The sequence below is a fragment of the Physcomitrium patens genome, chromosome 10 (genome assembly GCF_059467195.1).
Source record: "Physcomitrium patens ecotype Gransden chromosome 10, ASM5946719v1, whole genome shotgun sequence".
Taxonomy (NCBI): Eukaryota; Viridiplantae; Streptophyta; class Bryopsida; order Funariales; family Funariaceae; genus Physcomitrium; species Physcomitrium patens.
Genome location: NC_143419.1, coordinates 10,141,224 through 10,154,157, shown reverse-complemented (window position 1 = coordinate 10,154,157; position 12,934 = coordinate 10,141,224). Strand labels below are relative to the sequence as shown.

The following is a 12,934-nucleotide window of genomic DNA, read 5'->3' as shown; positions in this document are numbered from 1 at the left end:
AGACCATCATTTGAAATGATGTATCCTAAAAAGTCAACTTGAGTAGTGTGAAATACACACTTTTCCATCTTGGCGTACAATCCTGCATCTCTAAGTTTTTGTAATACTTGACGAACATGTATTTCATGTTCTTCGACATTCTTAGAATAGATCAAGATATCGTCTAGATAGCAGACGACAAAATTGTCTAAGAATTCACGAAATACATCATTCATGAGATGTTGAAAAGCAACTGGTACATTCGTGAGTCCAAAGGGCATGACATTATATTCGAAATGTCCATACCTGGTTCGAAACGCAGTCTTCTATTCATCTCCTTCTTTGATCCGTACTAGATTATATGCTCCTTTTAGATCTATTTTTGTATAGATCTTAGCTTGATTCAACTGGTCAAGGAGTCCTGATATCAAAGGTAATGGATACCTATTCTTGATTGTGATCTTGTTGAGTCATCGATAATCAACACACATTCGTAAAGATCCATCTTTTTTCTTTACGAATAGAATTGGAGCTCCTGCTGGAGATTTTGAATGGCGTATGAAATTCTTCGCTAAATTCTCGTCAATATATGTCTTGAGTTCAGCCATCTCATCTTGCGATAAACTGTAAATTGGTCCAAATGGTGGCTGAGTTCCTTCCTTGAGGTCGATTGAACAATCATATGGGCAATGCTCAAGAAGAATATCTGCATTCTTTTTCTCAAAAACGTCTTGATACTCCTGATATTGACTTGGAATGCCACTTGAAGTCTTTACGTTTTTAGAAATAGGTGCAGCATAAATAGCAAAAGTTGTTCCTTCTTTTGCTGCATGTATAAATGCTTTTGCACCTATCAGTACAGGTTTTACTATACTAGACTTATAATTTTTTACTTGGTTGGTAGAACTATTAATAACGCTTTGGAAAAAGTCAAGTTTATGCGAATTCCAATCTATTCGAGGGTTATATTTTTCTAGCTAGGATAAACCTAAAATAATTGGATTGGACGGGGATTTAATTATGTTAAAAGCTATGTAGCTATCATGACCGTCTATTGTTACTTTTATAGGATGAGTTTCATGATTGACATCTCCAGAAGACAAGGGACGACCATTTATGACTTCTACATGTACTGGTTTAGATTTCTGTACAAAAGGTATTTTACGACTTTTAACAAATTGTTCATCTAAAAAACATGCTAAGGCTCCCGAATCTAATAAAGCAGAGGCTTTGTAATTCTTAGGTCCTAAATATAAGTCTATTATAAAATAAGGAGAGGGTTCTGAGGAGAAGATAGGACCTTCATTAGGAATTGTACAAGGTTCCAGCTGCATGGTCCCTATTGTAGCTGGACGAATCCATTTTCTGACATGTTGTCTTCTTTGACCGTCATACCCCTCATTTTATAGTTGCGTCGTTTCTTTGGACAATGTTGAGCAATGTGCTTAGGTTCTCCGTAATATAAACATAATCCTTCTTGATGACAACGAATCTTTTGTTGCTCAATTAGGGGTTTAAAACGTACTGCGTCAATTTACATGTCTTCTACTTTCGAATGTACGTTTGGAAAAGATGTTGATGTTGCCATTGAGTAATAACGTTGAGGTTCCCGTGAATGATTCTCGGATCAAAATTCGAAAAGTCGATTATCACATTTTACCGCAAAATCGATTGCTTGACTCAAAGTTTGAGGATCAGGTAAGTTGAGCATCAATTTCTTTACTTCGTATTGCAATCCATAAAGAAATTGACTAATGAGTGCAGCATCATCCCACTTGATGTCAATTGCAAGTTGTCGAAATTGTGAAGCATACACTGTTACTGAACGATTTCTTTGTTGCAGAATTCGGATCTTATTTGTTGCAACATGAGTTGCATCGTGTTCACCATACATAGATCAAAACTCTGCCAAAAAAGCTTCCAAATTGTCCAATATTGGATTTCCTTGTTCAAGAAAAGACAAAAACCACGATAATGTAGAACAAGAAAGTAGAGTGCCAATAAACCTGACTTGTGATCTTGGAGTTTGATAGCTTTGCGGTTGAAGTTCAATTGCCAATTGTACTTGATTGATGAACCCTCGAAACTTTGATCTCGTACCATCAAATTTCTCGGGTAAGGCAATTCTTGGTTCTCTAGTGCTTACAGGATGTTGTACAATTGGAGAAGGAATATGATTTGTTGCAGATGTTGAAGCAGCTCCGATCATCTCTATATCCCCACTTTCTGCTATTCTTGTTCTTTCCTGTGTTGGTGAATTGAGTTGATGCATCGCAAGCATTAACTCCCTCATTTGCTCTTGCATTTGTGCCATTGCACTCTTCATTTCAACAAGCTCTGCCATAATGAAACTAAGAAGAAAAATTTGTTTGATACTGCTCAAGACAAAAGAAAAGAAAGACTTGATAACAAAGAAGATACTAAGAACAATATCAGTTTAGAAGTGGGTAATCCGCAAACTTCTAATATGCTTATGTCTTGTCAAGAGAAAGGGGTAATCCACTCTTACTCAAGAAAAACAAAGCTCTGATATTGTAAGTGTACTCTTGTCAATCTGTCAAGGACAAAAACTCGATGAAAAACAATTCAAACAAGTGAGCCTTCACTCAAAGAGAGGTAAATAAACAAATATATATATTGAAAGAGAAACTGGAATGGCTATTGCCAAAAGACAAGAAAACTGGAGACCCTTGAAACTAAACTAGAAGCAAGAAAGGAGTTGACAAGAATGAAGAGAGCTTCACTCTTGCCTCTATATATACTATCTAACTAGAAGCCACGTGGCGATATTCTATAAGACCTCTAATATGTGTTGACTTTCTAGGCCACATGTCTTTGCTTGCAAGGCAAGTTTTCTATGAGTGGACTACGTAGTTAGCTTGTCCTTCAAGCTACCAACATGTGTAGCACATGGCTAACTTGTTGACCAAGTTTCTAACCTAAAAGTCAACTATGGACTCCTATAAGGTCAAAGTAGCGTCTATAAAGCTTCTAGAAGCTTCTCTAGAAGATATTGTACAATTAACCTATTTTTATCTACTTTTACATACTTTTATCGACTCTTGTAGGTAATTATATGTATATCCGTGACATGATGTTGTATTCTTTTTCTTTCATCTATGGTTTTGTCCTTAAATAAAATAAGGTTTTCCTAAATAAGGTTTTAATGAGGCAACAATTATTGATCTTGCAAGATCACAGAAAAGTATAGATCATTATTCTATACAAATTTTATATTATGTAAATATTATGATGAGGGAGGAGGAGTGTTGAGATCATTAAATATAGTCGGCGCTCTCCATAATATTTACTATAGAATATAGTAAATATTATAGCTACAATATTTAGAGTCTAGTGGAGAAGTATTGTTTATCTTCTCTCCTTTTTCTCTTCTTATATACGAGACACAACCAGATCAACAGATTTTTATGTGTGAAGCTTTTTCTCTTTAGATATATGTGTGTATATGACTTACAATTTTTCTCTCTTTGTACATATGTAAAAATTTAACAATTTTTCTCTCTTGTGTGTATGACTTACTACTACTCTTATGTGTGTATATGACTTACTATTACTCTTGTGTCTTTCTAAACATTCTCAACAAAAACAAAATCACATGGCCACCATGATAAAAGCAAATTGTACGACACTACCAAAGATGATTTCCATCTTGCCATCAACATGCTAACTTTCATGATTAATAATGTCTAACAAGTAATATTTTTTCTACAATAGATGATATCAATTAGCAATATATATATATATATATATATATATACATACATACATATATACATATGTACAAAGAGAGAAAAATTGTTAAATTAACCCATGTATTTACTAAATTGACCCACCCATCAACATTGTGTGAGGATCTAACCATTTTTTCATTGGTTTTTGACCAATGCAGATCCAATAGTAGAGAATTTTTTGACAATGTTTAGGATGGGTATATTGATTTAGTAAATGCTTGGGTGAATGTAACAATTCCCTATATATATATATATATATATATATATTTTTTTTTCTTGAAATTGAGTTTTTTTTTAAAAATCATTGATATTCATTCTTGTGGGTGAGCTCTAACGCCCCAAAGGACTACCATTGTTTCCGTGTACTGTGTATCGTAGACACAGACCATATCTCGTGTTGGTTGTTTTAGAGTTTAGGGTTCGGTGAGGGAGAGGGTTAGTAGTTTGAAAGGCATTGAAGACGGATGACCCGGTTCAATGCACCGTTGTTATGCACCGGGACATGATTTCGGTGTTTCTATAAATACATACATGACAGATTCTCTGTACCGCGTTGTCAGCTCTCCGGGTTCTAAATTCATATCGAAGAAATCGCGTTTCGGGACAACCCGCGGTGCTCGTGTTGGCTCAGTATCTCGTCGCGAGGTGACTCCCAGTAGGTTTAACTTTTTTCATCGCATTCGATTCGGTTTTATTTCGAGCTGTCCACCGAGTGTTTTGGAAGGGGAAGACGGGGATGACCAGTGGAGAGCTTCACATGCAGAATTTAGTTAGACTGAATCGGTTTTAAATAACGCTTTTCCAAGAATATGGTCTGCTGTACGACAGCTTGTGATTTAAATTTTTGTTGGGTATTAGTTCACAAATGCAGGGGAAGTCAACAAATAATCATCGTGAAATGACATTCGCAAATTTTTTTCTGTGTGTGATGGAGAATGAAAGGCGATCGGGTTTGGTTTTTGAGTTTGATGACTGCTGGTAGCAACTGCTTTCAATCGCTACGGATGCGCAGGTTCTCCTGGATGGATCTAGCGGAGCCGATTGCCTAAGCGGTGGGCCAGAGGCAACATGGGATTATCGGATCCTCGCCAATGGTCCAGAAGGTGAAGAACGAAAAGAAGTTTCAAGTGGAAGAAAAAAAAACAGGAGAGTGTGTTTTGATAATAAGCTTTTTTGAGTCTCCGAGAGCAACGCCGAGAAACAAAGGCACTGGGCGCACACGTAGCCACACCCACTCCTAGATCGTTCGTTCGTCGTCCATCGCTACCCCCTCTAGCCCTTCTGTTTTCAGGAATCTAGGGTATTTGCGGTGCAAATCAGGGGACACGGTGCGTTGTATGACAGGAATCTAGGGTATTTGCGGTGCAAATCAGGGGACATGGTGAGTTGTATGACAGGAATCTGCTGCCACTGCAACACGGATCGCCTCTTCGTAATATCCGAAGCAAATGGCTAGGGTGACATAATGATTTACAAATCAATCCACCTACAACGCAACCCACGAGAAATATTTTCCCGAATCGTGATAATTGTGGTGGTGAGGGCCGCGTATTCTTGTTCACCAGAGTTTAATTTTAAATATTGTTAAAAAGTCACATTGCACTGTAGAAAGTCGGCCGTGTTGTCGTTTGTTCGTTCATCCGTCACCTGGGCCAGTTCATATTCCTCGCCTCTTGAAAGTGGTTCAGTGGAAGGCAGGCTTTATCTCCCAGTTGCGTGCTGCTGGTGTCGAGGCGAGAGTTGTGCGCGTGCTCCATGCCGCTCGCCGCTGGCTGCGCAGACAACAGACTCACCACCGAATCCGTCTCGAGTGGCCTGCACAGATCTTGTGGGAGATTTAGCTAAATTTTTGTACTTACGATTGTTTGTATGAATTTAGTGTGGTACTCTCCGGCGAGCGTGGGGCATCTTTGTTTTCTTCGCACAAGGTGCAGAGCGAAGCAGCTTCGGATTTTGTCTCATTTTGGTGGCGAGCTAGTTACCTTATACTGCAGAGTTGGAGTGAATGCTAGCCACAGCAGGAACGACCTTCTACCATGCGTTATCGATTGATATGAATCTGGGAGCGGCAATTCTCTCCCTCGTGATGCCATTGTCAACACAGCTGCGCAGTCGTCTGCAGTGACTTTTGAGTCGTGCTCTTGCCCAGCCTTTCTGCTAGTCGCATTTGCATTTTTCCACTAGGTAGTGATTGAGATCAACCTCTAGAACGAATCCTTGAAGGAATCCAGACAGGTTGCTGTTGTAATTGGGGGAGATAGCGAGATCGGGAGGGAGACAGAAATGACCCCAGGATTTAATATACCACCTTCTCTTCCTTTACATAGTATTCACAAGGGTGTCGTAGCCTTCTCGTGAATCTTGTGGTCATCACTCACTCTTCATTACTTTGCACATTAATGCATAGCTGAAGTTTACATCTCCTCCCTAGTCGTGTCTGCGGACTCTGCCTTTAAGCGTGACTGTTCTCGTTATCACTACTCGAAGACACCATTTGAAGCGATCCTTCCGTAGCAGTTGCTGGGAGACAACTAAGATTCTGAAAGTGCTTTCAAGCTTATCCTTGTGTGCGACGCACATTCTAGTCTATTTACTGGTAATGCGTCCACTTGAGGCGTTCGAGCTCGTTTGACTTCTCTCCAGTGCTAAATAAATGACAACTTGATTGAAAAGTATTGTTTCCACGTGCAATTGTCGTGTAAGACAAAGATGCTAGGAGGACGTGAGGAAGTTGAATGGTGCAGTCGAGGTTGAATATTTGTCTTTGAATTGATTTTGCTTCACGCCGCTGAGGTGTAACTGATACCGAAACATGTGATGATTGCGGACGTATACAGGTCGATAAAAATGGTACTCTGGGTTTTTGGCTATGGCTCTCTAATATGGAATGCGGGTTTTGAATATGAGGAGCGTGTGGTAGGGTTCATCAAAGGCTACACACGTGTTTTCAATCAAGGTAACTAGGGAGTCGCATTGTGTTAAGGAGATTATTTCCACCATGACGGCCCCTTGCAATTCTACTCAGCTTGTTTTATTGTCGTGATTCTTCTTCAAAAAGTTACACTGCAGTACGCGAATGAACATTACAAGCATTTTAGGGTTACGATAGCTATTTTTTTGAATTGCCACGAATAGCACTCTAATAATCCTGAGTTACTTTGCAGCCAGCACTGATCACAGAGGTACACCTGAGTACCCTGGACGGACGGTCACGTTGGAGCCACAAGAAGGTGAACGGACAACGGGTTGTGCCTTCAAAATCTCAGGCTATGAAGCTGAACAACTAGTACTCTCGGTAAGTTTCACTACGTCTTTCGTAATGTATGTTGTCAGTCAGGACTGTTATGTTGATACACGCCGTGGTGCTCGCATTTTCTAATCTTGTGTTAGAACCATCCTTTTTTATTTGTTATAAGAAAGATGATAAATCTGATATCCAACATTTGTGGGTGCAGTATCTTGCGATACGAGAGTTTGAGTACGATGTACAGGCTTTCGTCGACTTCTACACAGAGGAGTCCCCTAACAAACCAGCTATCACTGGAGTTCTTGTATATATTGGATCCCCTGACATGTTGAAGAATCCGTATTACTTGGGGCCAGCTCCCCTAGGAGACATGGCGAACCAAATAGCCACGGCGTCGGGCCCTGCCGGTCCAAATTTCGAATATTTGTTTCGGCTAGAGAAGTCCTTGTATGCAATTGGTAAGTCTTAACTTATTTAAGTGGATTTGAGCTAATGCCAGTTCTTCTGTTGTTTTGTTTTTTTTTTTGTTTCTCCACAATCTGAATACACTGCTCATGTGCATGTCTATGATCTTCAAGTTGCTGTGTTTGCACCACTGTACTTGGCTTTCAAGATGGAATTCTAACATGTTAGTTGCCTGACGATGCAGGTTGTGTGGATGAGTATATCATCGAGCTCGCAAATGAGGTTCGAAAGGTTATAGAGGAGTATGAGCAATGGCAGCTGAAAGATTTCAAGAAAGGGAACCTGGCAAAGATATACGAGAAGAGTTTCGACGATCGAACGCTGTTGCAGAACTGTGTTGGAATTGCCTCATAGCACCAAAGTAGACATTCTTTTATATTCTAGCTATAATAGACGGTGCCAATAACCTCACGTTCCGTATAATTGGATGAGAGACATGTGGGTATCCATTCTATCCTCGCTGTTCCTAACCTTTTTTCTAAGAGCAGTATCCAATGAATATAACACAATTTATTAAATCATGGACAGTTAATGATCTAACTAGCTTAGCTTTTAACCTATTTGTTTAGCAGCTAACATGTTTTAGAGTAGCTCAAAGCGTCCAGACATGTGATTGTCTTCGGAGGCCAAGTGCTCTTGGCTTTTGTAATGTATGTAAATAAATGGAGAAACTGATTAAATTGGAAACATGTTTTTCCTGTTGTTTGCTAGCTTGTGTATATTCCCATGGTAGGCAAGTGCAAATGGAATGTGAAACGTCCAACTCACCTCCATAGTAAATAAAATGTTTGTAATAAATACAAAGTCATTAATGAGAATGAACTTGCAAAACAATACAATTGTTGTGAAGAATACTTGAAAGACAAAAGTTAAACTTTTATACTTTTAGCTTTAAATTATTAATTTAACCTTTCAATTATTTTTTCAAACTGAATTTATTTATTATTTAGTATAAATTATATACATGTATGTATGTATGTATGTATGGTTTTCATATGTATATATGTTAGAAGTTGCTAATGCTACTATTGTTATAGCTATTGCAACTATAATTTTTGCTATTGCTACAACTTTTGTTGATCACATGCCATCACAATTTTTATTAATGCCGCTGCAAGTTTTTTAAATTTATATTGCTCACTTCAATAGATAAAATGGACATTCTCTATGGATATGAATTTAGTGTTTTATAAATTACTAGTGGAAACTTGTGCTATTGGCCACAAAAAATGTGGCCAATGGAAGATATTTGTTAGTTTATTTATTCAATGGGAGCTTTTGAATTCTATGTCTAGTGATCTTGCAATACTACTCTAGACAATCTAAGACAACAACATGTAGATTTTGATATGTGATTGATTAATAGTTGAATTAATGCTTCACTTTACAATGAGATATGCAACGAATTAGAGATGGTTTTTGTCTCCTTTGATTTATTCTATTGATTTATTCTCTTGAGTTGTTTCATATAAGAGATATTGTGGTGCATAATATAACTCATTTATAAAGTATATTGTGGTGCATCAATTTCTTGGTTACATCTTTCTAAAAAAGATATGTTTGGTCTTGGCAATGCATACTTGGTGCACGCTTGAAGTCTCCTCAATTCCATGATTGGATAGGATAATCTAGTTCAAAAAAAACCCTCTTGTTAGGTTATATCTTTCAATTAGGCCACCACAACTTTTAATATGATTGCCAACAATTAATCTCTCATGTTAAGATCTAAAATAATAAAATAAAAATTTGAGAATCAATTAAGACTCTCATATGTTTACTATAAACTTTCATCTTTGTAAAATACTAGATCTACTAACATATGATTACCTTACACACAAGGCTATGTAAAAGTGATTAGAGTTGTTACCAAAGTAAAAGAGGTTGATGAAGATGATGAAGTTTCTAGACTATTCATTTGAAGGGAGAATCTTTGATCTCTAAACTTGTTATTAATAATCATGCATTCATATTATGGCCTATATTGCAAACCTTAATAGAAAACTTATTTAAAAACAATAGTAACCATGGAACTTAACTACTTTCAAATAATAAAAAAATCTTGATGAAATCTATAAGGTCAAAGAAAAGAAGAAGTCATTTAAATCAAAAACATAATCAATATTCTCTTAAAAACAAGTTATATTTGCAAAGAACATATCTTCCAAACTCAACACATTTAACACAAGTTGGTCTCTAATATATGGCATGTAGTTATGGCACTATAGTTATACATAAGGTGAACTTTGAGTCTTCTTTATGACACTATAATTTTACACACTAGCTTAGCATCTAACATATCCTAATATTTAGTCTAATATTAGTAATAGTGCTTCATTCACCACCTAGTTTTTGGATCCATGGTCCTTTAATGTCATGTACTTACCCATGTAATCAATGCATTGGGTATACACTGACTAAATCAAATATAAATAAATAAATAAACATTTAAATGCACATTTAAATGATGCTTTTAGGTCTGAGAATCCCGCTACTTTGGTGTGTGTTTCCATTCCAACTGCAGCAGCAGTTATCAACCTACTCAACTGCAACATAATTGCATGCATTCAGATTAGGCCAAAGCTGAAATAGAGTTTTTAGAATGAGTCCTGATCATTTGGAGATGTCGGTGGTGATGGGGAAACAACAACGGCACATGCAAACTTCTTACAAATGTGTCAAGGTAGAATCATCATATCTTCTCATGAAGTAGCAAAAACAAAAACTGGGTTGTTACAACGAGGCAGAAGGATGTACACTGGAACACGAAGTGCAAATTTCCAGCAGTATATATCTATTCTGATTTCCTCACATGCAGACACGAAGTGTGTTGCAGCATGATTTGAAAGGAATATGAGCATGAGTTTATCGAATGTAGCAAAGAATGAGAATTTTTGACGCAGTCGGTGTGGGTTTAGAGTGCACAATCAGCTGAAGGAAATCGAAGCAGCCCTTCCTTTTCTGTGATGTTTATTGTTTTCTGGAAACACCATGTTGTGGACAAAACCTCAATAGTACACATCATCGTTTATTCTCTGCTTTGAACACAGATTCCACTATGTATAGTTGATGATCGAGGGCATGAGGAATCCTGACTACTGCAATCTGCGCACCATGTTAACCTGGATATCCAAAGCACGAGGAGAGTGTCTTGCGCAATGGATAAAATTGCTGATCTTCGTGATCTTAGCTGCTAAGTGAAACAGTCGTCATAGCGGCTCCTCAATCACGGCAAACATGGTCTACTCCGTCGTTGGAGACTTCGGTATGCTTACCAGAGCATTCGGGTTGCGAAGAGGGTGAGAATCACACCCATGGCTGACGCCACAAACGAAGGCATCAACAAGGAGGCGGCATTATCGGGTGGAGGAGCAGGAGCTGTGGCCTGAGCATTGGCCATGACTGCGACGCTGTATATGACTGCAAGAACGACCATCGCCGAGCTCACAGCGCTGGTGGATGCCATCGACTTGGTGAAGGATAAGAATCTGAAACAGATGCCGACAAGACTAATTAATTAATGACTTTTTTCAGGAACGGGTAATGAGCGGTCCTGAGTATATACCTCTCTCTCAGTGTAATCCTCCAACACTAACGAAGCTGTTCACCAACTTCACATGCAAGCATGAATACAAGGCTCTTCATGTGTTTGCGTTACTGTAAGCTGAATCAGCCTAAAAAATATATGCACAATGCCAACAGTCCGCATAAAACCTTTGGAGAGCAACTGTAAGATCGACGACCCCAGCAGTACTTTCAATTTCGGGAACACCTCAGTAAGCCGCCTATAAGTAGTGAAAAGCATCCACAGAAAGAGCTCGCATAGTGCTGCACGCAGCACAAGCAGATCAAGAATATGTTGAATGAAAACCAATGACTGTTTTGTAGCACAACCTGTCACTACTTCTTCGAGAGGGAAATGATGATGCCTGTGTGGAACCTGTAGAGAATCTGTAGGAGACTAGAGTAACACAACAGCCTAAGGATGCGATGTTGCAACAACAAACTATGAGAACATCGAGTGCGCAAGGATAAGAAAATTCAACCTAACTACCGATTCTAAAGTTTCTACCATAACTGAAATGCCTTCATTGCCGGCGAAGTCAAATATTAAGGACAGTGAGGAGACATACAGCAATGTGAGAGTGAATAGGTTGTAGAATGACCCGTGTGCAACTGTGCACAAGAAAAGTTACATAGTGGTCAAAGTGAAGTGAGGACATCTGTTTTCCCAGTGGACCATGATCCCGCTGTGAGGAATACCTTTTCCCCAATTACATTTGTAGAACCAGACGAAGATTCTGGAGTTCGGTTGAAAGGTCATCTCCCTCTCTATCATGCTTGTAGCTTTTCGAAATCATGGGATTACCCCACGCCTGCATGATTCCACTATCGACGCCACCAGCAGAGTCCTTTCGCTCAGCAATCTCTCTTACCAGCTACAGTGACAACAATTTGCTGAGGACTGGGACTGCCAATTGGCGAAACATGTGACCTGTTTGTCTGGCTTTGGATGTTCTGCTAACACGCCGATAATATTAAACTACTCCATGATGGTCAGTTGATCTGCTGCTGTGCAGACTCTGGGAGAGTATAATCGACTGATGACTTCGTATGTTCGCGATCTGGTGTAGATTGTTTTAGTGTGAGGATCCCGTCGTTCGCAAAATCTGCGACTTCAAATGCTATTGCAGGGAAGCAGAAAAGGTCACATTTTGTGAGAGCCCTCCCAACGCATGCGATGTGAATAGACAAAGATCGAACATTGTCTTTCCCCGCAAAATATTGCAATGCAGTTAGTTTCATGGCTGTTCTCGGTCATCGCCAGAAAAGGCATGGGCTCAGAGATGCACATGGTATCTCATTGAGTAGCACGCATTGTATGCGTAAAATCTACAGCAAAATTGGTCTCCGAACATCCATTGTTGTACAATGCACAAATATGCTGTCCATGCCTGGTGGGTTCTTCAATGCAACCCACTCAATTGTAACAGTGCCGTATATAAGCGAAATAAATACAAGGTTTGAGAACTATGAGTTAATAGTACTAATATTTATTACTCTTGCTTCCAAAAATACAACAGCGAAAATGATCACGGTGCAAAGGAAGAAGTGAGCAGGTGTAGCAATACAAAAACAAAAACACATTCTCCTTCGCACTCTATAGAAGGTTTTTGCATTGTTCCAGAGTCTCGAAGTGAATGTTTCTAATTCCTTTCTCTATCAAGTTGAACATTGCGGAATATTTAGGACACAAAAAAGCTAGTTCTATCGTAAACTTTTAATGCTAAGATGCAGAATTTGTAGAATGACTCCGAAAATTGGGATCTTTTCACTAGACCGCGTTTTAAAGAACTCGTTCCATCTAATTATCTATGTTTCTGTATCAGATTTTGTGAACATATTTCATGGACGTGAGTAACGCCTTCCATCGCTGAAGGGCTGTCTAAGCAATTTTGCGTGCAACTTTCGGCGGACGAGTCTTCGGAATCCA

At 38.8% G+C, this 12,934-nt stretch overlaps 2 protein-coding genes across 2 annotated transcripts; both read left to right on the top strand.

The window, feature by feature from the left end:
- The first annotated feature begins 4,125 nt into the window (after positions 1 to 4,125).
- Positions 4,126 to 6,406, top strand: LOC141045879 (uncharacterized). The gene is made up of 2 exons (XM_073536989.2): positions 4,126 to 4,376; positions 4,744 to 6,406. Exons 1-2 carry the CDS (start codon positions 4,209 to 4,211, stop codon positions 4,906 to 4,908), a joined length of 333 nt encoding a protein of 110 aa, XP_073393090.1. The 5' UTR covers positions 4,126 to 4,208; the 3' UTR covers positions 4,909 to 6,406.
- Positions 5,430 to 8,130, top strand: LOC112288003 (gamma-glutamylcyclotransferase 2-3). Its single transcript, XM_024531731.3, has 5 exons — positions 5,430 to 6,327; positions 6,569 to 6,687; positions 6,896 to 7,026; positions 7,187 to 7,436; positions 7,628 to 8,130. The coding sequence occupies exons 2-5, from the start codon at positions 6,579 to 6,581 to the stop codon at positions 7,795 to 7,797; spliced, it is 660 nt and encodes a 219-aa protein (XP_024387499.1). The 5' UTR covers positions 5,430 to 6,327; positions 6,569 to 6,578; the 3' UTR covers positions 7,798 to 8,130.
- The last annotated feature ends 4,804 nt before the right edge of the window (positions 8,131 to 12,934 follow it).

Excerpts from the sequence above, each read along its gene's own strand:
- LOC141045879 (XM_073536989.2), top strand. The coding sequence starts at position 4,209 with ATGCACCGTTGTTATGCACCGGGACATGATTTCGGTGTTTCTATAAAT. Across the intron at positions 4,377-4,743 it reads GCTCAGTATCTCGTCGCGAG|GTTCTCCTGGATGGATCTAG; the intron begins GTGACTCCCAGT and ends ACGGATGCGCAG.
- LOC112288003 (XM_024531731.3), top strand. The coding sequence starts at position 6,579 with ATGGTACTCTGGGTTTTTGGCTATGGCTCTCTAATATGGAATGCGGGT. Across the intron at positions 7,027-7,186 it reads CTGAACAACTAGTACTCTCG|TATCTTGCGATACGAGAGTT; the intron begins GTAAGTTTCACT and ends TTGTGGGTGCAG. Across the intron at positions 7,437-7,627 it reads GAAGTCCTTGTATGCAATTG|GTTGTGTGGATGAGTATATC; the intron begins GTAAGTCTTAAC and ends CTGACGATGCAG.